This window comes from Microplitis demolitor, chromosome 3, assembly GCF_026212275.2.
Source record: "Microplitis demolitor isolate Queensland-Clemson2020A chromosome 3, iyMicDemo2.1a, whole genome shotgun sequence".
Classification (NCBI taxonomy): Eukaryota; Metazoa; Arthropoda; class Insecta; order Hymenoptera; family Braconidae; genus Microplitis; species Microplitis demolitor.
Window position 1 is genome coordinate 19,029,774 of NC_068547.1, and position 27,997 is coordinate 19,057,770.

The 27,997-nt window shown below is 32.9% G+C and overlaps 1 protein-coding gene across 2 annotated transcripts; it reads left to right on the forward strand.

Annotated features, from left to right (window-relative positions):
- LOC103574577 (POU domain protein CF1A) lies at positions 1–27,997 on the forward strand. Of its 2 annotated transcripts, XR_008403402.1 has the most exons (2): positions 1–3,833; positions 27,589–27,997. XR_008403402.1 is itself a non-coding variant. In XM_053737449.1 (1 exon), the coding sequence occupies exon 1, from the start codon at positions 1,219–1,221 to the stop codon at positions 2,572–2,574; it is 1,356 nt and encodes a 451-aa protein (XP_053593424.1). In that variant the 5' UTR covers positions 1–1,218; the 3' UTR covers positions 2,575–6,843. The 2 variants fall into 2 exon arrangements, 1 of the variants encoding a protein (XP_053593424.1); XM_053737449.1 differs by lacking the exon at positions 27,589–27,997 and having other exon boundaries at positions 1–6,843.

Below are 27,997 nucleotides of genomic sequence, written 5' to 3' on the forward strand. Positions count from 1 at the left end.
GGAACCTCGGACGAGCTGCGAGGCGAGGCAGTCAGTCGCTCTCAGCTACGACATGCATAACGCATGAGAGCCAACAAGATATCTTTCTCTCCCGTATTATTATTATATATTATTATTATTTCTTTTTTATCTCTCTTTCTCTCTCGTTCGTGTCCTCGTGTGTACAGTCGCAGTCGTTGTCCCGCGAGCCGAGTTGAGTTGAGTAAAGTTAAGTAGTAAAGTTTTATAGTTACACTTGATAGTTTACTTGTACTACGGGTGTTTTACTCCAGTGTAAAAGATATTCGTCAAAGAGTTCAAGTCTTTTACTCGTGACTTTCGCGGACTCGCGTCAGCATTGCCCTCATAATTGATATTTTTTTTGTCATCGTCTTGACAGACGAAAAATTCGTGCGACGGTCGATTTTTTTTTTTTTACGTCAGAAAATTTGAAAATATATTTAACGAACGGTGGATCAAGTGCGCCGATAAATTGGGAGTGAATCCCCATCAATATTTATTGATGAGTTGATAAATTTGTTCGGGACAAAATTAAGTGAATAACTCGACGAATGTAGGCATGGGTGATAGTGCGTGACTTTAACACACGGGACCACATTTGTCGCTTGATAACAAGTGAAAAAAAAAAAAAAATAAAATAAAAATTGTTAAATAATTGGGTGTTGAAGTGACATAAATAAATATATAAAAAATGCGTAAGAACTCGGAAAGAGATGTAGTGAAAATAGTAAAATCGTGTAATCCACCGCCGAACATTGGCAATGAATGAAAATATAAATAAATAATATTAATTAATAAATATAAAATAGAGAAGGACAAGTTTTATTGAACATTATTTTACTATTATAATAATATAATAATAGTAATTGTGCTAACCCTTGGATTCGGTGAATCGAATCGAGTCCCACGGTTGTTGCAACTCTGTATACCTAGTACCCAGTACCTAGACCCTTAAAACCCAATCTCGGCAAGTGCTTTAATCGATCAATTGGATTGCCGACAGGTTGGCATACACATACACATATATAATATTACTTCTTGAGAGTGTGTTGTAATAACAATAATAATAATAAAGAAAGAGGCAGTAAGGGTCTCAGTTGTTGAGGTGAAATTTGATAAGCCGAAAAGTGGTATCCTGCTACAATCTAGTGGGTGCTACTCGGACTTGTAAACAATTACGAGGGCGGACAGTCTTCGCGTTGACTGGGCAGGGAGTAGATGGCAGCTACCACGTACATGCCGATTAGTAGCGCAGTATCGGCCGACCTGGACGGTGGTTCAGGTACAGCTCTCGGGATGAATATTGCTGTAAGTGGGTACTCATCGGGTTCGCCTCGCAGCGCTGCCGATGCCGGAGAAATGAAATATTTATCGGCGGCGCAGCACCATCATCACCATCACCACCATCACCAAGTGTCGTCGTCGCCGTCGCCAAACGGATTGTCGCATCCGGCGAGCTTGTCATCGGCAAATCCATGGGTCAGTTTGCAACCAGGAAACGACCCTTGGGCGGCATCCATGGGGATGCACCATACAACTCACCATCCTCATCACCATCCGCACCAGGGTAACTCGAGTTTAGATGTAAAACCTCTCACCGCCGCGGCGACGGCCACGGACTCCGTCCAGGGTATGCATCATCGGGGTCCACATCAGTCACCCGGCATGGGATCACCACACTCTTGGCACGCACCAGTTGTTCCGTCGGCTCATTATAATCCGAGCGGTGGTGCAGCATCACCGACTACCCTGCAGCAGTATCATGCTGCAATGAATGGAATGCTTCATCAGCACCCACATCAGCATCCACACCAGCTCCATAACCACCAAACGGGACTGCCACATCACCTGAGAGAGGCCCATAATCACAGTCCACCCTCGGGACATCCACTTCATCCGGGACATCCGCTTGATCGGGATCACAGTGCCGGTGAAGAAGACACTCCCACGTCCGATGACCTCGAGGCGTTTGCCAAGCAATTCAAGCAGCGACGGATCAAGCTCGGCTTCACTCAAGCAGACGTTGGTCTTGCGCTCGGTACACTATACGGCAATGTGTTTTCCCAAACAACGATATGCAGGTTCGAGGCATTACAACTGAGCTTCAAGAACATGTGCAAGCTAAAGCCTTTGCTTCAAAAGTGGCTGGAAGAGGCTGATTCGACGACGGGCTCACCTACGAGTATCGACAAGATCGCGGCCCAGGGAAGAAAACGAAAAAAGCGCACGTCAATTGAGGTGTCAGTAAAGGGTGCCCTCGAGCAGCACTTTCACAAACAGCCTAAGCCATCAGCTCAGGAGATAACTTCTCTGGCAGACAGTTTGCAGCTGGAAAAAGAAGTTGTGAGGGTGTGGTTCTGCAACCGTCGGCAAAAGGAAAAGAGGATGACACCTCCAAACACGCTGGGCGACGGTATGATGGAGGGTATGCCACCAGGACACCAAGGCCAGGGTGGTCTTCACCAGGGTTACCATCCGCAGGATCATCTTCACGGCTCGCCGATGGGTCACAGCCATAGCCCACCAATGTTGAGCCCTCAGGGTCTCACGGCACACTCGCTTGCGGCCCACTAGCGTTCGCCAGGGCCTCCCCCGCTGGGCCTCGCTATAACCAGCTCGCAGTCGAACCCAACCAGCCCTGAAGGGTTACCACCCTTCTATCATCACTACCTCCAGGCGCGAACCACCGGATATGGTGCTTCGTAGCTGCAGTGGCAGCCGCAACATCACTACCAGCCACATCACCATCATCGTCAGTTGGTCCGCGGTATGCAAGTGCCAACTGCTGCTGCTGCTATTGACGACGACGATGACAACGATCAGCTGCCATCGGAAGAGGAATTTATTGCGTTCGATTATGTGAGACGGAGCGAGGTCTCGTCGGAGCACCGGGGAGGCCGTCGGCCGTACGTCCAGCTCGATCAATTCGCGCTGCGACAATACGAATTACCGCGAGTTTAATTTTTGTTAATAAAAAAATAATATATATGAACTCTTTTTATTAAATTCGCGGCAACGAAATACTTATAATAATTAAATTTAAAACATGAATTAAATAAATATAAATCAATGTACATTGTGTCTCGCCGAAGAAGAGGACGTTTATTAATACAATTATTAAGTTAAGGACTGCCAGAAACTAATGACAGTTTTAAGGACAATCTATTGTAACAAATAATATATATATATAAATATAATTATTATTATTATTATTAATATTATTATTATAATTACGGACCTCACTCTTCGTCGTACCGACGTTGTTGTTATTAAATTGTTGTTTGTTTGTTCTGTGACGTGTGTCTCTCTCGACCAAGTGGCGTTCGCGTAGTGACTCGCCGTCGGGCAGTAACGCATTGGTTACGTCAAGACACCCTATTATCATCATCATAAACGTAGTAATAACTTAAATTTAAAAAGAGAAAAAAATTTTTCACGGTTAAATTGTATTGCTAAAAAAAGTGTCGTATTAAATATGTCCGTAAGCCCTTTGTTGTTCGTACTCATATCCGGGTGTGTTGTCCAAACCACTAATAGTTTATTAAAACTCATTAAACATCTCTCGCGCAGGGATCACATCATCAAGAGACAAACCGACCGCACAACATACATTTTAATAGTAATATAAATAGTAATGATACAACAACAATAACAACTACTACTACTACTACTACTACTACTACAACTACTTAATACTACTGCTACCTTCTACTACTACTCACATACAACCCAACCAGAAAATAGAGAAGAACGAAAAATGTAACTTCTTCTTCTTCTTCTTCTACTTCTTCTTCTTCAAGCGTTCCCGAGAACTGGCTCTCGTTCCAGTGAGAGTGAGTACTGCATACTCAGAACAAAAAAAAAATATAAATACCACCCACCCTACGACGGCAGTTGCTGCGCTTATATTTTTATTTTTTTTTTATTTTACAAATTGCAAAGTAAATTATTTTTCCGCAATTAAAACCGCGACGCGTTATTTTTTAAACTATAATTTTTGTGAGGACACACACCGAGATTAAATTTTGAAAACGGTCATATATATATTTGTATTTATCATAGATGTTAAATTAGTTAAATTGATGGCTATACGTGGTAAAAAGTTAAAAAAAATTGATCTAAGCGTAAACGCACCGATGAGAGAGGGACGAACGCATACAGGCAAACTTTACTATTACCTATACATGTAGGTATGTATATTTATATACATATGTGCATGGATAGGGGAGTGCTTTGCGACCGTGTGGAATTTGTCGTGTGCAAATCCACCGGGTGATGTAACATACGTAAATATGAACTGTAAATAATGTAACAGATAAATATCGTAAGTTAAGTATGTAAGCATGCTGCGTCGCGCGTCACCGGCGTAATTATCCTACGGCCCACCCCCCGATTTTTTAGAAAAAAATTCAAAACTAAGCATTATTGATGAGTATATATATGATAAATATTTTGAATGAGCGAAAATTGTATGTTAAATTAATAATGAACCGGAAAAATTAAATTATCAATTTGTATTTTTATTTTTTGGAGTTAGATAATTTTTTAATCCGCTAAATTATTTTTCTGATAAGTTTTATTAGTAAGTATGGAGGTGAGATTAATTGGAAAAATAAAAAAAAACATTAATGAGGAAAAAATAGTACGTGTAATAAAAGTCTATTAATTAATAATTTATATTAATTTTATGAGCGCATTAAAAAAAGAAAAAAACAACGCAAAAATTATTGCCGCGTTTTATTGTAAAAAAAAAAATGAATCATTCCGAATATTATTTTTATTAATTATTTTTTTTGTTAATTTGTTTAGTTAATAAATTATTGTAAAACGCTTGTGGCCAGATGTTAAACGAGTGTAATTTTATCAATTTTATTAATTAAAAACTTCTTTTATTTTATTCATTGAAACGGATCGCAGAAAAATAAAAAAGTAATTTGGAAAATGTATATATATATTTATACATTTATATATGGTTTTAATTGTTTGGGGATGGGCTGTCGCGAAGATTTTTCATTACAAAGGTATTTAATAAATGTAAACAAGCAAACAGAATTCGATAATGTGTGTTTAAATATATATAATAATACAATAATGGTAATTAATAATAAACCCGGTATATAAACGCGCTCGCTGTGCAACTGGCCCCGAGAATGAAACAAAGCGTATTATCATCGTCATATATATATATATATATATATTTATTATATACTTTTGTGTAATACTAGTATTACTTGCATTGTTCCTACATATTCTAAGTCTTGGGTTTTTTATTATTATTATTATTATTATTTTATTATTATTATTATTATGATTATGGTTATTATTACTTCTAATATATATATACATATATTATCTTCTAATATATGCATATATATACGCTTGCAGTGGATTTATCTCAACATAAGTAAAATTTTGTTCTGATGTTAATACTAGGATCTAAAATACCCAAGTGACTAGGTCTTAAAGTGGCCGTAAGGTTTATTTAAATGTACGAAGTTTAAAAAAAAAAAATTAATACGTATGCGATTAGACCATTTTTCGGAGAGAGAAAGATTTTTTAACAAAAGAATTTTTTTAAGCGAATATTGTTAAATTAAATTTATTAAAGCATGTAAATCGCGTTGACGCGGTACTGTAATATTTAAATTTATCAAAAAAGAGCGGATTTATTTATAAAATAAAAAAGATTATTGAAAATCCACTTTTTCATTTCTCGAGGATTGGTGACCACATCGCAATAATTGCGCTTTCTGTATCTTTTTTTATTCTTTTTTAAGATAAATATATTTTGTAATATATTTTTTAAGGTGTTTTTTTTTTTGTATAAAAGTAGATGTAATATTTTACGCATGGTTTTTTTATTTAAACGAGAAAAAAATGAATCGGATTTTCTGGTGATACATATGATATGTAAATTATTTTAAGCTATTTTTATTATTATACTTATTATCTTTATTATCACTATTTTTTATTAATTATATAATTATTATTATTATTATAAATATTATTAATTTTATTGTAATTAATCGATTGTTGTCATTGTTATTACCCACCGATTATTATTTTTCTCGTAAGCGCGTGTGTAAAATTTGTTGATTTTTATTTTTATTAAAATAAAACCGACGGAGAGAGAGATAAAAACAAATGTTTTGAGAAAATATTTGGGTATTACGTTGATGATAAAATAAAAAAACTGTAAAATTGTAATGAAAGCGGAATTATTGCGAAGATAACCGATCGCTTGGTGCGTTGTTTAATTATTGCATATTTTGGTTTTTGTTATTTTAATAAATAAAATAATTAAATAGGTAAATAAATAAATGAACGTGTGTACAGCAAATTGAGAGTAAAGAGAATTTAAAATAATAAAAAATATAAAATTATATAACGTTATGATTGGATGGGGAGTGAGGTTAATTATAAAGATAATAATTTTTTAAAATTAATTAATTAATTAATGATAAATAATTAAACAGCGAAAATATAAATTAGCCAATAGAACCCGTATTCTCTTTGTACATATTACCTGAAATCCGTACACGAGTTAAGAATTACTGTGAGAGACGAGTGCGACGTATGCGAGTTGACGTATGTGAGATATGTGCAAAAAAGACAGAAAATGACAAAAGGTCACTTGCGAGAAATCCATTCCAATTCCCCTGTATATTATTATTATTATATATTATTAAATATTATTATTATTAATTATTAATTATTATTAACGTAAAATAATATTAAAGATGACAAAATAAAATCTGCAGGCGAGTGGTAACACGTTTTGTTAGAATGGCAGAAAATTACTACTGAATTTTAATTAATAAACGAGATGAAAGTATACAATAATTCATTGACTACGGTTTTATTTATACATCCTTTATTCCATTATTACCTTTTTCTCCAATTTACTAATAATTATTTATTAGTCTTGATTATAAATATTTATTTTTAGTGATCTCTTCAATAAGTAAATTAAATCAATCATTTTTTATGTCTCAAATAATTGCATGCTCTTTATTTAAATTATAATATTTTAAATTTAATATACATTTTTTTTAAAGTAGAGTTTCAATATATATATATATATATTATTAATTTTTATTAGTGTTAAAATAAAATTAATAAGTCGTTGATGTGACTTGAGATATATTAAACGTCCTTGTATGATTTCTTAAAAATATATATGTGTATATTTATATATATATATATATATATATATATATATATATCTGCTCATTAAAAAAAATCAAATTACCATAAGATTGATTTATACAAGTGACAAGTGATTTTGGAAATAGATATAGATATCACGCAGATGGTTTGCCAGACATCGGTGAATACTTTCACTGTGTCACATGATCAGCAAATCTTTTTCTATTATTTTTTATCTTTATCTTATAATAAAGAAATTTAATTTATGAAGGCTACAGAGTTCAGCTGCAGACTTTTTTTTAAAATAAAATAATAATTAAGAGTCCAAAGGGAACATAATCAGTGGATATTTTATTTAAGTATTGGCTCACATTAAAGTCAAAATTATTATTTAATATTACATTGAAAAAAATCGCGAGTTCATTTGCAGTGATTACGGATTTTATTTAAATACAAATTCTCTCCGTCACTCAGAGTTTTTGAGTTTAAGAAAAAATTACTTCGCATAGTTTGTTTTTTCAGCAGAGTAATTTTGGAGTAGTCTAGATTTTATCTAAATCCGCATTTACTCCGTTTCGGAGTTTCAATATTAAAATAAATTCACCGGAGTTATTTCACTCCGTAAATTTTTTACAGTACAATAGTTATCGTTAAAACTTAATACTTCTCAGATATTAAAAATTGCGATCGTTATGCATTAGAGAAAAAAAAATCACGTGGATAAAAGTTAAGACTACTGATCGCGATGCATTAGATTGCGTGCTGGCGTGAGATTAATTTAGAGTAGAAATGCAACTAGTGGAGTGTGTTTATGCGTTTACACACGATAAACCCAGTGTATAGTACATATATAAAATAATATAATAAAACAGCAGTCATCATCAACGTATAAATACTTCTATACAAGTAGCATGCAAATATGCAAGAGCGGTTGATTGAATGAAATCGAGTTGCTTAATTGCAGCACTTGATATGAGCGCGACACCATCTATCCATCTTATTTATCTATCACATCAGGTTTAAACTCTGATATAATTGAAGGCTTCAAAATTTTGCACCCGATCGGATACTCGTGTTTTTATATAGAATATGAGTATACCTATATGTTCGCTGTATAGGTAAATATATATTATTATCTATAAGCTAAGTGAATGAGAAGTAAAGCGGTTGGTGGTTTGAGACGATATTAGTTATGACTACACAGTTTATGAGCATGTGCTCTCATGTTTCGATAGTCTCGATCGCTTGGGACTTTACTCGCGTATTATACAGTAGGCATAGTAATATATTGTAATAGTAGTAATCTCCGGGTTTGAAACGACGACGACAACGAAGACGACGACAGGCCAGTAACCAGTCGTTTACTTTCTGATATTGAGCGGTCTTTAAAATTTTTTTGTTCTGATAATTTTTTAACTTCAATCCCAAGTATATTTATAAATAAAAGAAAATATCTTTTTCCTTGGATCCTAAGCATTAATGCATAAACAACAAAATCTTATTTTAAAAAGTTAAAAACATCTAAACAAATCTGTGTATGTAAAGTAACATTGTTTGTAGACTAGGGGTCTGGAGTTGTAGTATAGTTTAAAAAAAGTAAAAAAAAAGGAAATCTAAAAAAAAAGTTGAAATAAAATGACAACCCACACGGTAATAACCCGAGAGTGTGAGATAGGACGAGAACGAAACAACGTGCAAGGGGAGAGATTACTGTGTGTGTAAAAAAATGTATAGCAATAGCGGTAGAGGCGAAAAAAATATAAAGAAAACGAGTGGAACCAGGTGTCATCAGGAAATCGTCGGACGGTTTCCCCGCAGGACGCGTAACACGCGCAAACAATGAGCATGCATCCCTAAAAGGGTGACCGGGACGTGCAGGGATGAAAAGAGATCAGAGCGACGTGTTCACGGGCGCACGAGTATAGGAAAAATTTAAAACGAAACGTCATTGGAAAAAAATAACCACCAAAGTCATTAACTTATTTAAATAAATATTAAATTTTATCATTTTAATTGATAAATTATTGATAATTAATTGATTGATTGATTGTTAAATGTCATATTGGTAGACATGAATTAAAAAAGCATAGTAGAGATGAAAGTGAATCGACGCTTGCGCTGAAAATTTATATCACTCTCTCTGAACATGCGCTTTAGTCTTTGCTTATCTCTCTCTCACTCAGCCTGGTGTCCTTGTCCACCCACACTCGTACTCTTATATACGTATTGTACAGCATACACTTACGTGATATCTGAAATACGAAAATGTTAACACCTACCGAAATTATCGGCGCTTGCGTGCGCATTAAAATGTCGACGTCTGATAATTAAAATGGAAGGAAGAATGACAATATAATGAACGATGCAATATGTTCAAATATACATACATACATATAGAGACAGTATAATAGTACGATAAATATATGGATGTAGATTAAACACAAGTGAACGTATGTATTTATTGACTTAATCATTTTTAAAAACAATATTGGTAATGTATAACACGGTTGCGCGTAAATATACTACTTATAAAACATGAGTACAAGTTTTATTGGTTTACCGCGAATAGAGGTACATGACCCTCGATTGGATATCGATTAAGACAGTTTATGTATAAAGTTTCCGAATAATCGGCTACTGAGCTCGCGAGACGTTTCAGTAAATTTACACCTGTATCTTTTATTATACATTACGCATTAATATTTTGTACTTGAGATCAACTCAAGTCCAATAGGTTAATTGAAAATATATATTTTTAGTATAACTGTAGATATATATCTATCACTTAATGTCAGGTTTTTTACTATCAATTATTATTATAATGTGTCGATTAAAGAGACTTTATTAGCATAATATTTATCTGATCTTTCATAAATTTTACTCGGTTTAATGTAACACGTGTTAATGTTTATTATTTTTTAAATTCATTTTATTTATAAATATGAGATATATACATGTATTTTGTTTTTTTAATTGAATAAGGAAGTACTTTCCGGTGCATCAGAGGCGCGAAGAGCTTCAACACTTGTGCGCATTGATTTAATAGCCAATGCCCACACTTGGTAGCAAACTTATGTCATATATATATATATATATATATATGTATGTGTGTTGAACGACTTGACAATGTCGAGAAGCACATCCGCGCGTACATAAAACATGTATACGTGGCATAGCAGTGGCACGCGTGTGCGGAGGAAACAATTGCGGCTGCTGTCTTTATTGCCACTAGTTTTACTCTCGTCTCTTTATCTCTTACTTTTATTAAATATATCTCTCGCTTACTTTATTCACTAGTCAAATGTATGTAAGCTTAACAAGTGCTGCTACCTACATTCCATTTCCGGTTAAGTTTACGTCACTATCTCAAGGGAGTCTGGTGCGCGCTCTTTTATTTTTATCTAATCCAAAGATTAGACTGCTATTTTTAAACCTAATTTCGACAATTGAACCTTCATTAGTATCCAAAATTACCCCTTAATTTTTTTCATAACAACCATTCATATTTATTTTTTAACAATTAGAAAATAAATAAATCTCTCGATAATCTTTTCAGATTATGCAGCGCACAATTATTAAATTGTAGATTAAAATTTATCAGCTATATTTTTTTCAACTTTTTTTTTCTACAAACGTGTGTTAGTTTATATAGTAAAGACAAGTCAAGGTTTTTCCTCTTATTAAAACTTCTAACCTGCCATGATGTTGGAAAAATAAGTACATAAAGAATGCAAAAAAAAAAACTTGGATAAATCTCGTGGTGATTCCGGTCGGCGATGTCACCATCGTCTTGGTACTCGATCTCAAGCAACCGAGAAATTAACTTCGATAAACATTTTCTATTTATTTATTTTTATCCTCACCATTTTTTCCACAATTCTACTTACATACATGCATATATACACACATATAGACATATATCGATATCTATATACATCTGTATATACATATGAGTATGTAGACTCAAGTTTGCCGGCATTTTTTCTCTACAACTTCGCACCTCCGTATTGCGCAGTCGTAGCACGACCAATCGTGGCTGTCTCTAACCAGGTAGGCCTTGAACGACTCGGAACTCGCGGGGACCCACGCGTTATTTTTTTCTTACTCTCTCTCTTGCTCTCGTGTATATATTTAAACTCTTTTAATATTTTTTGTCTCTCATATAATACTCTTCGAGTAACAAAGTAAGATGTATTGATGTATAGATATATGTATTGATGGAGCCATGAGCAACAATACACTAGGCTACTACTATATGACTACTATGTATATATATGTATATATATAGTCGTGGTATATTATGTATGTTTATTAAATGTGTGTATAACCGCATGTGCGCTGCCGGGCAAAAGACAGATAAATAACTCAGGTATGGCGTTGGCTGAGTAAACGATGTGAGCACGTGTGTGAAACTTACTGAGTCTACATCATCACACATGTATTTATATATAAATATACATATATTTTTTATTATTAACTTATATTTTGGACATTATTATTCTCATTACTCATTTCTTATTACACTTTGATATTGCGTTTACATTTTCAATTAATTATCATAAGCTTCAAATAATAAAATTATTTTATCATTGGGTATTGATTTTTTGATTACACTTTCATTGTGAAATTTTTTTTTTTTTTTTTTTTTTTTCATATAATATGTATATTAGGTTCGAATATGATTTATTGATTCCAATTGATATTACAGATTAATTTGAAACGTTTTACGAATGGATTAAAATATTAATTAAAATAAATTATAATTGATGAATTAAAAACTGCACGAGATATTATAAATTAATTTTTAGTAGGTATAAAATTAATAATTAATTACATTTAATTGATAATTGGGTAATTAATGCACGTGAGTAAGTTTAATTAAATGATGAGCGTAAATTTTAAAACTTTATTAACGAAGCTGGGTCTAGTTGGTACTTGGATGTAAATGATTTGATCGAATAAGAAAATCTCTAAGGAATTTTACCTCGTCACGCGATTGCTCTCTGCCATCAGAATAATCAGACTATCTTTGTATATATATATATATGTATGTGAGTTTATAATGTGCGAAAGAGTTGTATCAAGGGCGCACGTTCCAATAAATATATCGCGACGATAAATATACATTTAAGAGTGTTTAAGCGTGATTTAACATTCTGAAAAAATAATAATGCTTAAGAGAAAGACTTAATGTGAGTAATCATCTGCGGTGTGTACAAAATTACCATCTATCTTACGTATTAATCGACCATTGACTTACGTAAACTCTCATCAGCATTATACTGCTTTTAACTATCGCCGTTTATATATTTATTTATAATTGTTCAAATAATCGCCTGCTTAACAATTATTTCCTCTTACCAGCCTGGACTTTAACGCTAAGTAATTTAAATACTTATCAAATATAAACTTCGAGTCTTTCAATTCAAAATTTAAAAAAAAAACATGAACGTTTTTTCATCAACGTAAAATTAAAAAAATTATTAATGAGGTCAGACAGGTTCATTAAATTGTTTTTTACCCATGCATCGATCAATCGACTCGTTACAGTTATAGGTATACGAGGGATAAGATATTGGACCGCGTTCTGTCAGCTTCAGTATCAGTAGCAGTATAACGACGTCGTAGATCCCGATCTTTTTCTCTTTATACATGTCTTATTGTGACTTGTAACGTTCACTTTACTCTCTCTGCTGGCTGCTGTCCACTTGTTCCTATCCTACCATACCAGGAATCTCTACTTGAGGTACCCTGTACACTGTCTAACTGTCCAACGTACAACAACGGATAAGAAAAATACATAAACGCCTCGTCGTATCTATCGAGTATACGGTTGAGGTATAGGTAGATTGATAGGGCAGGTGCAAAGGCCTATACACACACTCCTCATCAAGTGATGGCCATCAGTAGCATTCCATATGGACACATGTCCGTTTATGAAAACGATTCATGTATTTATAGATATGTAGGTTTATGTATATGTATATATTTGTTTGTATGTATGTATATTTGAATGTATATAGTGTCTCTTGCTCACGAGATTTGGCACTTGTAGTCAATGAGAGACATTACGTTATACAGAGCACGAGTGATCTTAAAGAGCAACGGGCGCACACGCCTCCTTACTCACTTATAAAGTTAATTGAGGGCAAACGTCCACTATCAATGTAAATGCTATTGTCTCGTCCGAAAACATTAGTCTATATTAGTGAAGCTTTTAAAACCTTGGACTAGTCAAATACTATTTTTTTCCTTTCATCTTTCATCCCATTTTTCATTCTTTTCACATCATCGCCCGACAAAAAAATTATATGATGATTAACGAACTTCAAACAAAACATTAAAAACTAAATTAATTTAACTGAAACCAAGTTACTTAATGATATTAATTACATATCATTAATTTTATTGGATAAATTAATAATTAAAAACATAAATATATAAACAATTTTTTTGAGTCATTGAATTAGATGAAGTACAGGAATATATTTATCAATAAAACTAAATAAAACAATTATAATTCTCACGTAAAACTTTTACTTTCACATATATATATATATATATATATATATATATATATATATATATAAATACATATAATCGACAGCAATCACGCTCGATCTTGAACCTCACGTAAGATCATTTAGACAAGCCCAACGATTATTCTTGTCCCTATTAGGCGTACTTGAGTAATACTCCTTTTTTATATATAATACATAATCTACACGGTCGAGTCATTCATATTATATCTCACGGAATAAAAAACAAACAGACACAGCCTCTGGACAATTAATTTATCTTGAATGTCTACAATAATAATTACAATTATTATAAAATTGTTTTACAACCATACAATGAGTCTGACACAATAAAATAAAATAAAAAATTTTTAACAATTTTATAAGAGTCCAAGTTGAGTTCAGAGTGGTCAGTACAACAGACATGCTGCAGAAAGTATCAGGAGTAGCAGCATCTTGGATCAGATGAACCTGCAGGATCGTTGCACGTGCCGCATCGCGTCGCGTGCGTGTCATGTTATTTAGTGTGTATATATATATACAACATACGCACATACATATACATATATTTAAACAGACGTATAAATATGTATATGTATAAAATATACATTAAAACAGAACTTTGACAGTACATGTATACAGACACAAAGCACGCAAGGAACGTCCCTTTGTAAGTGTTGTGTCTGTATCGTGTCTCGTGCCGCATGCACATTCCGCATGCCGCGAGAGGGCGATAAAACGTATGCAGATTAAAACATTTTATTTGAATGATAATATAACACTTGTTGATGCAAGCGCGTTGGCCTAGGTTAGCATAATAAACATTATGTAGATCTCCACTGTACTGCAGGCTACATTCTGCTATGTTATGTTATGTTTATGTGTGCTACTGATGCGCGCGCACTTGTACACAATACTCATCGTGTATCACTGTATTTTATTGTCCTTAAGTCCTCAGTCTACGACTTTAATCTGCGTAATTATAAAAAAAATTTTCTTGATTTTTTAAGAGCACGAAATAAAAGGGAGGGGGAAAAATTGTATGTTTAGTCGATTTATGTAATATAAGGGCGCGCAACTGTTTGCTGTGTGATTGGAGATATGCTAGTTAGTACTCTCTAAACTCTCACGCGGCTTTCCACATTCACGAGACGTTCATTCATTCATTCATTAAAAGACCCCGGATTCAGCCAACTGTTCATTCTCAATTTTATCGATAGTCCCCATCGACGCAGTCGCGATGCAATCTTGCACTTGGTGCACGTGCCAACTTGTACTAGTACTAGTGTTGTTATTGTGTACTATAGTCTACTATTTGTTATTTTCGAGGGCAAATCATTGTTTTTATTAGATACATTCTTTTTAATAATTAATTTAATTAATTACGAAAATTTATCGTATGTTTATGACTCAGAGAAAATGTAGGGGAAAGTAGCAAAATCATTCCGGTGAAAATTTTCTTAGATGCTGTAATACGAGGGTCTATAATATAACACATTATGGGGCAAATTAAGGCACTTAAAATTTTTAAATCTGAAATCAATTCTCAAAAATTTAATTGAAATTTATTTATTTGTTCTGAGTAGAAATATAGTGAAAGTAAAAAAAATTTAGTACGGATTTTTTCGATATTTTCAACTCATTTTTTTGGAAGACACATTTGCCCTACATTTTTTGTCTAATTGCTGGATCAAATTTTTATTCAAAATTTTCTTTGTTATAAAAATTTCGGAGATTCTACGGTTTTAGTAGCGCCGCCAAATGACCGCGAATACATATAGAACTCAAGACAATAAGACTATTTTTAATAATAAAATTTTTCGATATCTCGCTTCGTTTTCGAGAGAAATGGATTTTGGGAAAAATTTGATTTTTTAAAGAAAGTGAAAAATTTCATCGATTTTAATATCTCAATTTTTTTTTTGTATTTTTTTCCGAAAACTACATTTAAAGATGAAAATTTTTTAAAAAAAGGTCTGAATTAGTTCATTTTTGAAAAAGTTACATCTATTTGAAAAAAAGCCTTATTTCGTCGTTCTACAAGAATTCGCGGTCATTTGACGGCGCCATAAAAACCGTAGATTTCCCAAAATTTTATATAATTTTTTGTTTTCATATTTAAATTTTTAATTTAATGAATGAACTTTTTTTCTACTTTTAATTGATTCACTGAAAATTTTGTTCTGTTTTGTAACGAGACAAAGACTGTAATAAGTATAACGTAATAATACTAAGTAGGTAATATATTGTCAGATCAAAGAGTAAGTAGTGGCGCCGTAGTTTGCAAATTTCTTAGTTAATTGGTTGACGTTGAGGTGAGCGAGAAACGCCAAAGTATGCCTAATTGGATTGTCGCTCGTTCGCGATTAGAAGCACGTATTTTCCTCTTCGCGGTTTCTCGATCCGCTATTACGCTATTATACACACTATAAATACATGCTTGGGTGTTGTGCGCGTACTTACTCTGGTTTATCAACTTTTTTTAATCCATCCTTCAGCTACTAATACAGTAATTAACGCATTTGTGTTAACTATTGATCTAAGATTTCTTTATCGCGTAAAAATTACTCCAGCAAAAAAATTATCGTCTATCTACACAGTTACAAATAAAGCGCTGCATTATTTCTTGATTTCTTCATTACCACTTACAGCACATAAATTTTTTTCATTAATTACTGGTTGTTTTTATATATTATAATTTTTATTTCCTATAACTGAACTCCCGATGATCTAGACCATACTCTAGATTATCGAGTTATAGCTCCGAAAGTTTACCAAAAAAATATTAATTATAATTTACATAACGAGGCATTAAATAATTCAGATAATATGTCAAGATAAACGCATACAGTTAATTCAATGTTGGACTTGTGTCCAAATATACAAATCAATGGAGCGCAAAGTTTTTATCTGTCTTTATACTCTCGCGTGATCGTTATCACAGCGTGTCTGACAGCAACTGAACTACCGTTCAGCTACTCTCTACTCTCTTTTTATATATAAATAATCATGATAATAAAAAATATCATACACACACAGGTGCATACTAGCCATACATACCTACACTTGTCATAAAGTACGTTCTGTTACAGTGACTGATATATTTTTAGTATAAATGTCACGAGAAATAAATTTTTAGAGAACGTAAAAATTTTTTTTTTTTCAACGGAAACAAAAAAAAATTTTTTAAACGTAAGAAAAATATTTTTTTCTCTTTATTGTTGATAAAAAAAAATGAGTAGTTTGTATGTCATTAGACTGTCGGAGCAGAAAAGAAGCCGAGTATTCCCCGAAGACTTCGAAGGTCAAGGTCTTTGAATAATTCAAGTCGTGACGTGAATTTTTTTTTTATCAGCCTTTGGATATGTATGTTTTGGTTGGAGATCATGTTGGTATCTCTGGCGCTGCTGCTGCTGCTGTTGCTTGCATGTCTCTTCTTTGGCTTCGTTCTACTCTTCTCTGATGGCGTGGCAGAGGTGTCTTGACACATGGATAAACAGTGAGACGAGATGATGATGACACGGAGAAAAGAATAATAATAATAAAAAATAATAAACGGAGTTATACATGTGAATTGATATGAAATGAAAGCTAAAAATACTCTAGCTAATTTTTTTATCATGGTCCTGACCTTCACACCCTTGAGTACAAATTTTTTTACGCTGAATTACTCTCGCTTGACAAACGTAATTTTAATGGTTTATCATCTCTCTTACTGTACTTACACTTGAGTGCCTGTATGTATGTATGCATGTTCGTATGTATGAAGTACATATATAAATGGTGTACTTGCGCTGGCGACGACAATCGGATGTTAATGCCATGCAAATGTCTGCGAAGAAAAGAGAGTGAGGTTAGTAGTGTTGAGTTAGTTGAATGAGATGTAGAGAGCGAGTCGTAAAAATAAGATTACTGATTCAATTGATATTATTTTAAGCTTTGAATATTTTTTCCTCTTTTTTTTTTTGCTTCAGAATTACTTCGTCTTCAACTTTTAAAGTATGTTCAATTGAATTTTTAAAATAATTTATTAGATGGTTTGAAGATAAAATTTTTAACAATCGATTTTAAATGAGTGTGAATGTAATGGACATCGGGCAAATTTAAAATTGAAAATAAATAGAGTAAATAATTTAAAAAAAAATATTTATAAAAAATGCACTTATAAATTAAAAAATTTTTTAAATGCGCATTTTTTAAAAATTTTGTTTTTTAAATTATTTACTTTATTTATTAATAATTATAAATTTGTCCGATGTCTGCTCATAATTTTGAATCATCTAACGTCTAATAATTTTTGGATTTTTTAACAAACGATAAATTTGAAAAAAAAAAAACATTTTTCGAAAAATTGCACCTATAGTTTTTTAAATTTTCTACATGTGCATATTTTTAATTTTTTTTTTTTTTTTTTAAATTATTGAAAAGAAAATCCGAAAATTGTTAATCGTTCGCTAACCAGGATCATAATTTTTATGTGTAAATATAAGAGTATTGGAAAATTAATTAATAGGAGAATGATTTACAGATGACAAGTCAGATGATGATTGAATGAAAGATAAAAAAAAAACATAACCAAGGTTATAACAAAGATTTAAAACATGAGTCGCATTTTTATTTTGTCTCTCGGACACTCCTATTATAAACTATACAATAATCACGCCTACGTACTCACGTGTTAATTTTTTTTCTTTCCGGTATTTCCATTTGCGCGTAGCACTTGGTGCCCAACGGGACACGTTGTCCTATTTAGAACTCGCGAGTTTCATCACAAATACACACACACACACACACATTACACTCTGTATATACAGTATAAAAGTGCAAAAATTTTACAGCATGATAATAAAAGGACGTATTGTAGTGTATCTACTTCCTGAAATTCAATTCCAGTTTTGGGGACATAGCGGGGTTGCAGCAGAGCCGACGAAAAAAAAGTAAAGGGAGTGTTTAAAAAAAATAAGTAAAGAGAATTAGCGGTAGGACGCGTGCAATGTGGACGTGGTTGTATTGTTGTTGCGTCGCATTAGCAGCTTCTGTGTCGAGGGGATGAAATCAGTACCCCTAAAATTTTTTTTTATTTTTTTTGTTTGCACTTAGTGCTGAATGTAACGCGTGTGGTGACTGAGGGACATGATCGAACGTTTTCCTATTTTATGGATTTTATATTTTAGGGTTTCATATATTTTTTTTTTTTTTTTTACTATGCGGTAAAATTTTTATTTGCTGAATTTTACGTCAATTTAATCATCTAAAGATCAAAATTTTGTTAAAATTTCTGTGGAAATTAATTTAATATTTTCAATTTTTGATTTGTGATATTTATCTAAATGTTTGCTTGTCAGTATCGTAAAAAGATCCATCACAATGTGTCATTGTATGTATGTATACAGACTGATGCAGGCTTGTGCATGGCTTTTGTTCATCCCTCGATGGCTTTGTATGTACTTTTACTGTCACGTTTTGCTCTTATTCTTCATATCAGGCTCTACCGTCTAAAACGTTTACAAATATATATAGTATAATATACATAATATAGTGTACAATAATACACGAAATAAAAGTAATACAAAGTACGGGAGGATTGAGTGGAGTCTGAGCACCTAAGGCATCCCGTGGGGGTCGGAAATCCAGCCAGCTGGTCACGAGTTTCATGATCTATCTCATATAGATTTTCTCTATACTAATATAGGCAGTATAAGGAACAGACGTTTCGCATTTCCTACATCATGGGGGATTTTTAAAAACATATTGGCCGACTTACTTTAGGTCACAAGGTCAGATATGACGATTAATTTTTTTCCCCAATATCTTTTCCGAAAGGAAAAATGAAAGAGACAATATGATACTTAGGGCTAAAAATATATATAAAAAAAGAAGAGAAGAATCATAATCCTTTAGTGAATAAATTTTTTAATGATTTTGTTAGAGGTTAATCCTGAAAGTAGTAGATCGTTACATTACTTCAGCCAAGCAGATTTTAATAAATTTAGGTGATGGCTGCTGAGAGCTTTAGCTTTGAAAAAATTCACGTATATGCTCGAGCGAAAATAGAAGATGGCTCGCTCAGCGGGAGGCCATATATATGTTATATGCCGATACAAAGTGCCTTTACCTTAAATATTATATATATATATATATATATATACATACATACATTTTATCCGCATATATATGTACACACGTGTAGTATACGTATATGACTATGTGTTAGCTTAGAGCAACAACGTTAATACCAAATAAGAAACAGTTTATAATCCGTAGAAGTTAAGATCACACGACAATGGAACCTGCGGAGCGTAATAAGGGGAGCTGCTTACAGGATTACGTTTACGTATATACTACTTACTGTTGATGTTGAGTTACTGTAGTGCACAGGTAAAATTTACCCTCATCGTGTGAATTTACTTTACTCTTCTGAAACAACTATTTCAAATTTTTTTTATCTAATAAAAAAATTGGGAAAAATTTTTTTTTTAAATTATTGATCAATCGGTATCATTTGAAAAGATTTTCTTTTAATTTATTTATTTTTTCGTTCAGTTTTTCTTTACGATTATATATATAAGGACATGAATTTGCTACATAGTGATAAATATTTTTTCGAGACATTGGAATAATTCTGCTGTCATTTTTTTATACTTAGGATAGAGTGAGCTAATGTAGAATACATACTATTTTGCCGGGATGTTACTTTTTCATGTAGGGGTCGCTGTAATTAATAAAAAAAAATTTACTGATGTTCGAAAGTGGGTAATTTTTTATTGAAGATAATTGATTTTCTTAATAGACCGGTAATGCTGAATAGAGTTGTGTGTATTTATATATATATGAATGTGTATCGACATGCGTATATAAATTATGGTAGAGTATATCGAGCGTACTAGTACAGTGATTCTTGTAGGTTCGATTAGTAAGCAAGGAACGTTTAGCAGTTAAATACGAGGATTGCTGACGGTAATAGCGGTAATTATCGCGTTAGTCTGCGGTGTTTCCGAAGGCATCCATATATACCCGTCGATACGATTCCCCCGTGTAATTATGTCTCATTACGATCCCACGGAAGTCACCATTCGATTGCTCTATTCCACGTTACATTTTTCATTTTTTATCGCAATATAATTCTAAAAAGCTTTTATTTACTGCTGGGACTATTGATGCCCACTATCAATACAATATCGACGTCGTGATTTATTTCCATGAATAAGAAAATAAAATAAAAATATATACTCGCAGTAATAATAATAATAATATCACTTGTAATAAAACTTGAAGAAGATCGAAAAAAAATGAGAGTTGATGTACACATTCTTGTCATGAGATGACAATCATTAAAACGTTTTTCGTCTCGTGCCAAAGTGGAACGTCGTCACTTATTCTTCGTGAATCGAATACATATCAGACGGGTATAAAAAAAATTATACATATATATATATATATATATATATATATATATATGAAACACATATGAGTGAACAAGATTTGGTCATCTCGATGGCCTTATAAATTTTTTTTTTTTTTGTAAAAAATATTTTTGCATTCTTTCAAGTGTGACCAAACTTTAAAATTGATTTTATGTCATGACAATCACGTATTTTTGTTTTATGAATAATTTTTTTTTTTTTTTTTTCAACTTACAATTATATATATATTTTCGGTCGCTCTATTGAGAATTACAGTTTAGTTATGAATATCCGGATGACGCGAAAGAACTAATATATATAAATGGAGTTTAATAAAAGAGACCAACACCTGAAGCGAGGTCACGGGGGAAACGTAATCCTTCGACTCCGTTGCCTGGCACGGATTCTTTTTTGATGCTCTCAGAATTTTATACATATATATATACTTGGTTGTATCCGCTTTAAGACCTTTACTTCAAAAGTGATCGTGGAATTTCGAGACGCAGTCAAGTTAATCTACGGTAAAACTTTCTCGTGCGGCGTTTTTTTCTTTATACATATATATATTTTTTTTTGATATTTGTTTCTATAGGTTTCTATTAGTCACAGTGTCACACTTGATTCAAATACATTTTAAAAATAATATATATTATTTAACATAGTAAAGTCATTAGGAAAATGAAATTTAAAATAATCTTAAGAAAACGAAAATAAATTACATGTGTATTCTAAATGAAGTAGAATTAAAGTAAAGTATTAATTATTAAAATGAGAAATGATTGAAAAGTTATCAGTAGCTGACAATTCGTCAGTCATATGTGTGTGTATATTATTACGAAAATAATAATCAATGAAGAGAATACTTATGAAAGAAAATGATTATAATAATGATGACTGATCAATCATGACATGCGATCGATCTTGAGGGGAATGGTAGGTCACCGGGGGTCACCGGACAGCGGACACAAGACCAGTGGCTTTTTAAATAAAAGAGAAGGATAAAGACTTCCGAAAGAGGGCGTATACAGTAGTAATAGTGAACAATACGTCATTTTTCTACCTCTGTCTCTGCCTCTTGCCTACTGTCTAATATTCCTTTAGGCCGACGAATTATTTTTTTATCCTAATAACTTACTAACTCAATTGTCATCAATTGAAAATGACTATCTATCATCACAAGCCCGCGTATACATTCACGCACACATATATTCACACACACAAGCGCAGATCTAAAAGAAGACACATCAAATCAGTCAAGTCCAATTTAATTAATCAAATCGAACATTTGGCCTCGTTTGACCTCACTACATTTCAATCTTCGAAGTTGACCTTTAGCCAATCTTCATCCATTCTCGGTGTCCGAAAAAAATGATTAAAAATAAATAAAAAAAATTGCAAGATGATTAACAAATCAGGTAATTACCGGGCCAAGATATCCATTAAAATTCCCGGGTTAGTTTGTAAGTCTCTTGGGTTTTTGGACACACGAGAGATTGGGAGAGGAAGTAGTATACAGGAGAGATGAGAAAATAAAAATAAGAGAGCTGGACTGTGTGTATTGTAGATGCTGTGGAATAAAAATGAGTGAGTAAGAGAGAGAAAGAGTGAGATAAGGCGGTGAGAGAAGCAGGTAAAAGAGAGTCTCAACGTCTCTAGTCGACGCCCGGTCAGCGGGTGCTCTCGATCTGACTCGACCGGTTTTACCGCGAGATTCCCTAGGAGTCTCTAGCCTTCGAGATGCTACTTCTTACTCTTTACTCCTTATTTCTGCTCCTTACTCCTTTTGCCGGCAAACATACATGTATATATACATACAGACCGCTAGTTTGCTATAATATGAGAACATATTTGAGTTTTAACTCCTTTGGGAATTGTTTCTGACCGTTGGTTCGCTGGTGCCGCTCATTCGCTCCGGCTTATCTTGGAGTAATCATTCATCATCGACATTATCTTCAAGGCTGCTGGTATATTTTTCGTAAAAAAAATACTTTGCGCAAAGTTTTTATAACCTAATATTTTTTAAAATTTTTTTTCCCAAAAATAAAGTCAAGTATCAACATAAATTTATTTCATAAAAATGAATAAAACGGTAATTAAAATAAATATTTTTTCAACTGGCATTTTGTTTAAAAAGTTGAATTATTATTTATTTAAATCATTAAAAAAAAAAAAATTAAAACACTGATTTATTTTCTTCACAACATTAATTTTGGCAAATTGCTCAATAAATGAATAAATAATAAAAGTATATAAATTTAAAATTCATAATTAAATAAAATTTTCTGAGTTTCCTGACACCTCTCGAACGGGATCGAAAATCCTGTTTTTAAATCGAGTTCTCTCTCGACCCCGATGTCATGTGCGTCTACGAGCCCACTGGTTATTTCACCAGTATATCTATATCTATAGATATAATATAAGCTAGCAACAGCTTCAGAAAACGGTCCAAGTTGATGGCGGTTTAAGTGCGCAAGTTGGGAGTTGCAACTTGGGAACTCTCCCAGTCCTCCAGATGCTGATCTGTGTGTTATGTTATGATTATTATGTTTGTTGCACAGCACTCACACACACACACACATACATACAAACATATATTTTTATGTAGTATGCAACATATATACTAACGGTCAAACGTTTTGTGTTTGCCTGTCAAACTACCCAACACCTGAGCTCGCCGATTGTTGCTAGAGAAGACAAGGGGGTCTGGTTATATTCTCACTCTTGTGGGAATATATTTCTATATTCTATAAATACTAATTTATTTTCAAAAATAATAAATATATGTTATAACATCTACCGAGTATATTAAGCGCGTAGTAAAGTTGTAAATGAGAAAGCATCGAGATAAACATATGTACATACGTGAGGGACGATACCCTCCATTCATTTCGAGCGATCCAGTCATCAAGAGTGACAAGAAGTGCCATTAACGTTGACGTTAATCGTAGTAAGGAAGCGGACTTGCTCTTGATACATCGAGAGGCGTAACTAAAGAGAGCAAAGAAGTTTAAAAGATGATCCTCGAGTTATATTTACCGAATAAAAACGTATTGTAGCTCTTTACGTCTTTACACTACGTCCTACATCCTACGTACGTTCCATCATACATCACATCTTGCTGTACTAAACGTTATTGACGCTCTGATCTGCCGAGATGAATAAAAAAGCTCTGTGTTAAACTTTGAGAAAAGATAAAAAAAAAATTCAATTTTCATAATGACGATCAGTTACCGTTTTTGATGTTTTCAAATGTATGTAATTAATATACTTGTTACTTTGTGTTGTGGAGAATAGAATAATCATTTTTTTTTAATGCTACAATGTATGAAGCTAGTATTATTATTAGTATTGATTACATAAGTGGAGAACCATCTTTACGTGCTTGAAAATTACTAAAATTTGCTTACTTTACTGTGTGATTCAGAATATGTGAAATTAAAAAGGACTGTCGGTTATTTTAAAAATCGTAACGTAACATATATCGAGATATTTTTTTAAACATCGCGTGATCTGCGTGTCGTGGAAAGGGTTACTACGTTATTTTTCTCAAAAAATTTCTGAATAATAATAATGTGTAATAAAAAATAATATTTTTATTATTATACATAAGAGAAAAAGTGGATTTTTTTGAGTAACAGACGAGCAATTGTAGTTATTAAAGTTTTTTATTGTCCCCATTGGACATACTGAGTATCACGATCATTATTATTATTTTAAATAGTTTAATGGTTTAATAATATTAAATGGGTTATTTGAAATTTTGAAATAACTTTTGTTGATTCTTTGTCGCTGCTTTTAAGTATAGATTTTAATTGTGGTTGATGATAATATTTTTATTTAAACACCAAATAATTTGTGGTTATTTTTTTAAATAATTAGAAAGTATTTTTTATAAAATAATCGAGCGTATCGGAGATTCTTAGGCAGGTAGTTTTAAAAGTGAGCACTCTTGAGACGGCGGTTTAAATTCCTCAAAATGTATGTAGGTATTTTTAGATATGTATATGTATATATGAAGACACCACACATACATGAGGGTGAGAGAGAGTACTGAAGTATCAGAGAAATATCGTGAAGAGTGAACAACGTATAATGATATTAATCAGGGCGGCGCGTTCGGCTTCCTTAAAATTGCCGGCAGGCTCAATTTCTCACTTAAAATCTAATTAGACCTTCCCTCAAAAGAAGAACCTGCGAGCTCAAGAACTTAGAGTGAGCACCAACATCAGACCCATTCTACTCATTTTCTTTCTTTCTCCTTCATTCCTTTATTCAAACACATTATTCTCTCTGGATTATGCTCGTGCACATTTTTTAGGGTCCGTACCACCCTCCCGCGTCCTCTTACTGCCAATACTTGACCCTAAAATTAAATGTAAAATAAAATAAAAAAGATTCAAAAAATAAAAGACCGTCGCTCGGGCCTCAATTTACTAAATTGCAGTTTGTTGAGCTCGGAATTGTACACATCGATTCTTCCTTCATGCCCCAATGAATCAATTTTATCAATTCGCTGGCTGTCTTAATTAAATTTTTATTAACTTTTTTTTGTAAATTACATCATAAAAAAAATTTCCAGTACTTTTTGTCCATTCGAAAAAATACTTTATCCGTCTCGGTGATTTTTGTGAGCCCGCTTTGATACGTATATGAAAAAAAAAAAATTTATTGAATACAAGAATGAAAAAAAATGACATGACGGCTCGATCGTTAGTAAAGTACAAATTTAGGCGTTTGCCGCAATAAACCTTAAGAGTTGGCTTGTAACTTCTTAAGACAAGGGAGAAGGCATCGTGAGTAATCGCCTTGTTAGTCCTTACGGCCCATGGCGCTCATACTTGCTGTTCAGTGTGTCGTTGTTTTTTGAGAACCGCCGCAGTCGAAAATCTTCTCTTAGCTCACTATATAGATGACTTTTAAAAATACACTGTAATGTTTTAAATTATACTTTTTCTGTTATTTAAATGATTTCATGAAAAATCAATCGATTAATCAATTTTTGAATTTTAAAAAATTATAACCTACGTATTTGATTACATTTAAAAATAAAAATATTTATTATTTTTATCTCAGATCCTACATCATTGTAACAATAATTTCCCATTCCTCAGCTTTATACAATCCCCTATACCATGCACTCGAATAAGACACGTGGTGTAAACCATAGGTAAGATACAGCAACAACAGTAACATAACAACGTACAACAACAAGACACAAGAACGCAGATCAAGCATTAAAACCACGCATGCTGATGTTGCATATGAGGCCCACACAGTTTTGAATAAAAGTATTGGTGTGCATGGATATTTGTAGGGTGGTGCGGCAATGCCAATAAATAAGCTTCGTTAAAAAAGTTTAACTTACACGGCCGAGGGAATATGTATATACAAGCAGTTGGTACGCGTGCAGGATATTTCCGGCCATCTTCTACCTATACATCTCTAATCTTGTTGGTGGATAGCATGTGTGTGTATCTTTGCGTGTGTGGATGTAAGGAGGATGTACTTTAGAAATTCTTTAAGGATTCTCGCGGCAACACGCACGCAAATGCGTTTAACACGAACGCAAGCGGTGTCCTGAGTTCATATAGAAGCGGTTGAGGTAGACGAGAGGGTGAAGACGCAGGATAGAGTGCAACAGACAAGTCGCGTGGCCCCATATCTTTACGAAGAACCAGGGGGTCTACACGACGACGCTCTCTCCGTACAAACCAACACCGTTTTATCGTGTAACCAATTAATAATCTTTCTCTTTTCTCTCTTTTAATACGTGCCATTGTAGATTTTTTACTACTACTACTACTACTACTACTACTAATACTACTACTGCAACATTCTCTCGAGCTGTATGGTATTAAAAAAAATTTTTTTAAACTTTGTTCTATGTATTTTAGTAGCGGAAAGAAATTTTCAAGCGGATAAAAAATTAATTTTTATTTAATGACATTTAAAAATTTTTAAAATTCATTTTTTTATTTTATCCGGTAATTAAAACATTTAAGAAAATTGATTAAATCTTTAAAAATAAATTAGTAGTCAATGGTTACGTAATTAATAAAAAAAAGTCTAGTCATTATTATGACGACTTAATTAAATTGGAAAAAAACATATACATATATATATATATATATATATATATATATATATATATATATATATATATATATATATATATATATATATATATTTCTCAAACGATATTTATTTTAAAAAATCTTCTAATCGTGGTGAAAGCTAGGCCATGACTTGAAATCATGATGATTAATAATGTACGGATACAGTATAAAAGTATCGAGTGATTTGCGAAAGTGATATTGCCCGGTATAATGGAAAAAAAAATAAGTAAATAAAAATAGCTTCGCAAGTGGCCGAGTAGTGGCTGCGGGGAGCCGGGTTGCCGTTCGTTAACGGATCGAGGATGATACGCGCAGTGTCTGCTGTCGAAGATCGATGGACGATTAATCTCTCTCAATCTTCTTTGTCTGTCATTTAATCACTTCTCGTCTTGCTTGTTACAGGTAAAGCACTCATCATCCAGCGGCAGCGACGTCGACGTCCGACATGTTGTCATAAGCAAGTGGACAACCATTGACGCCATGCGCGAATCAAATAAACGGTTGAAGAAACACAACTTGTGGCCACAAATATGACTACTTGTCGTCTGAGACTTCTGCTACTGCTGTATTGTCGCTATTTATTGTTAATATCTTTGCGACTGTACTTGTTCCATGCAAGACTAAAAAAAATTACCATAAAAAATGAAAAAGACATTTTTAAACAAAACATTATTATAAATTAAGTGCGTAAAATATTGTGTGAGAGTCGTTAGCTGTACATCATCTTGTCATATAAATATTGGGTACGGAATAAGTAGATATAATGTAATGTAAACTATTATATATATTGTGTCAACATTTTGAAAACTGC

Excerpts from the sequence above, each read along its gene's own strand:
- LOC103574577 (XM_053737449.1), top strand. The coding sequence starts at position 1,219 with ATGGCAGCTACCACGTACATGCCGATTAGTAGCGCAGTATCGGCCGAC.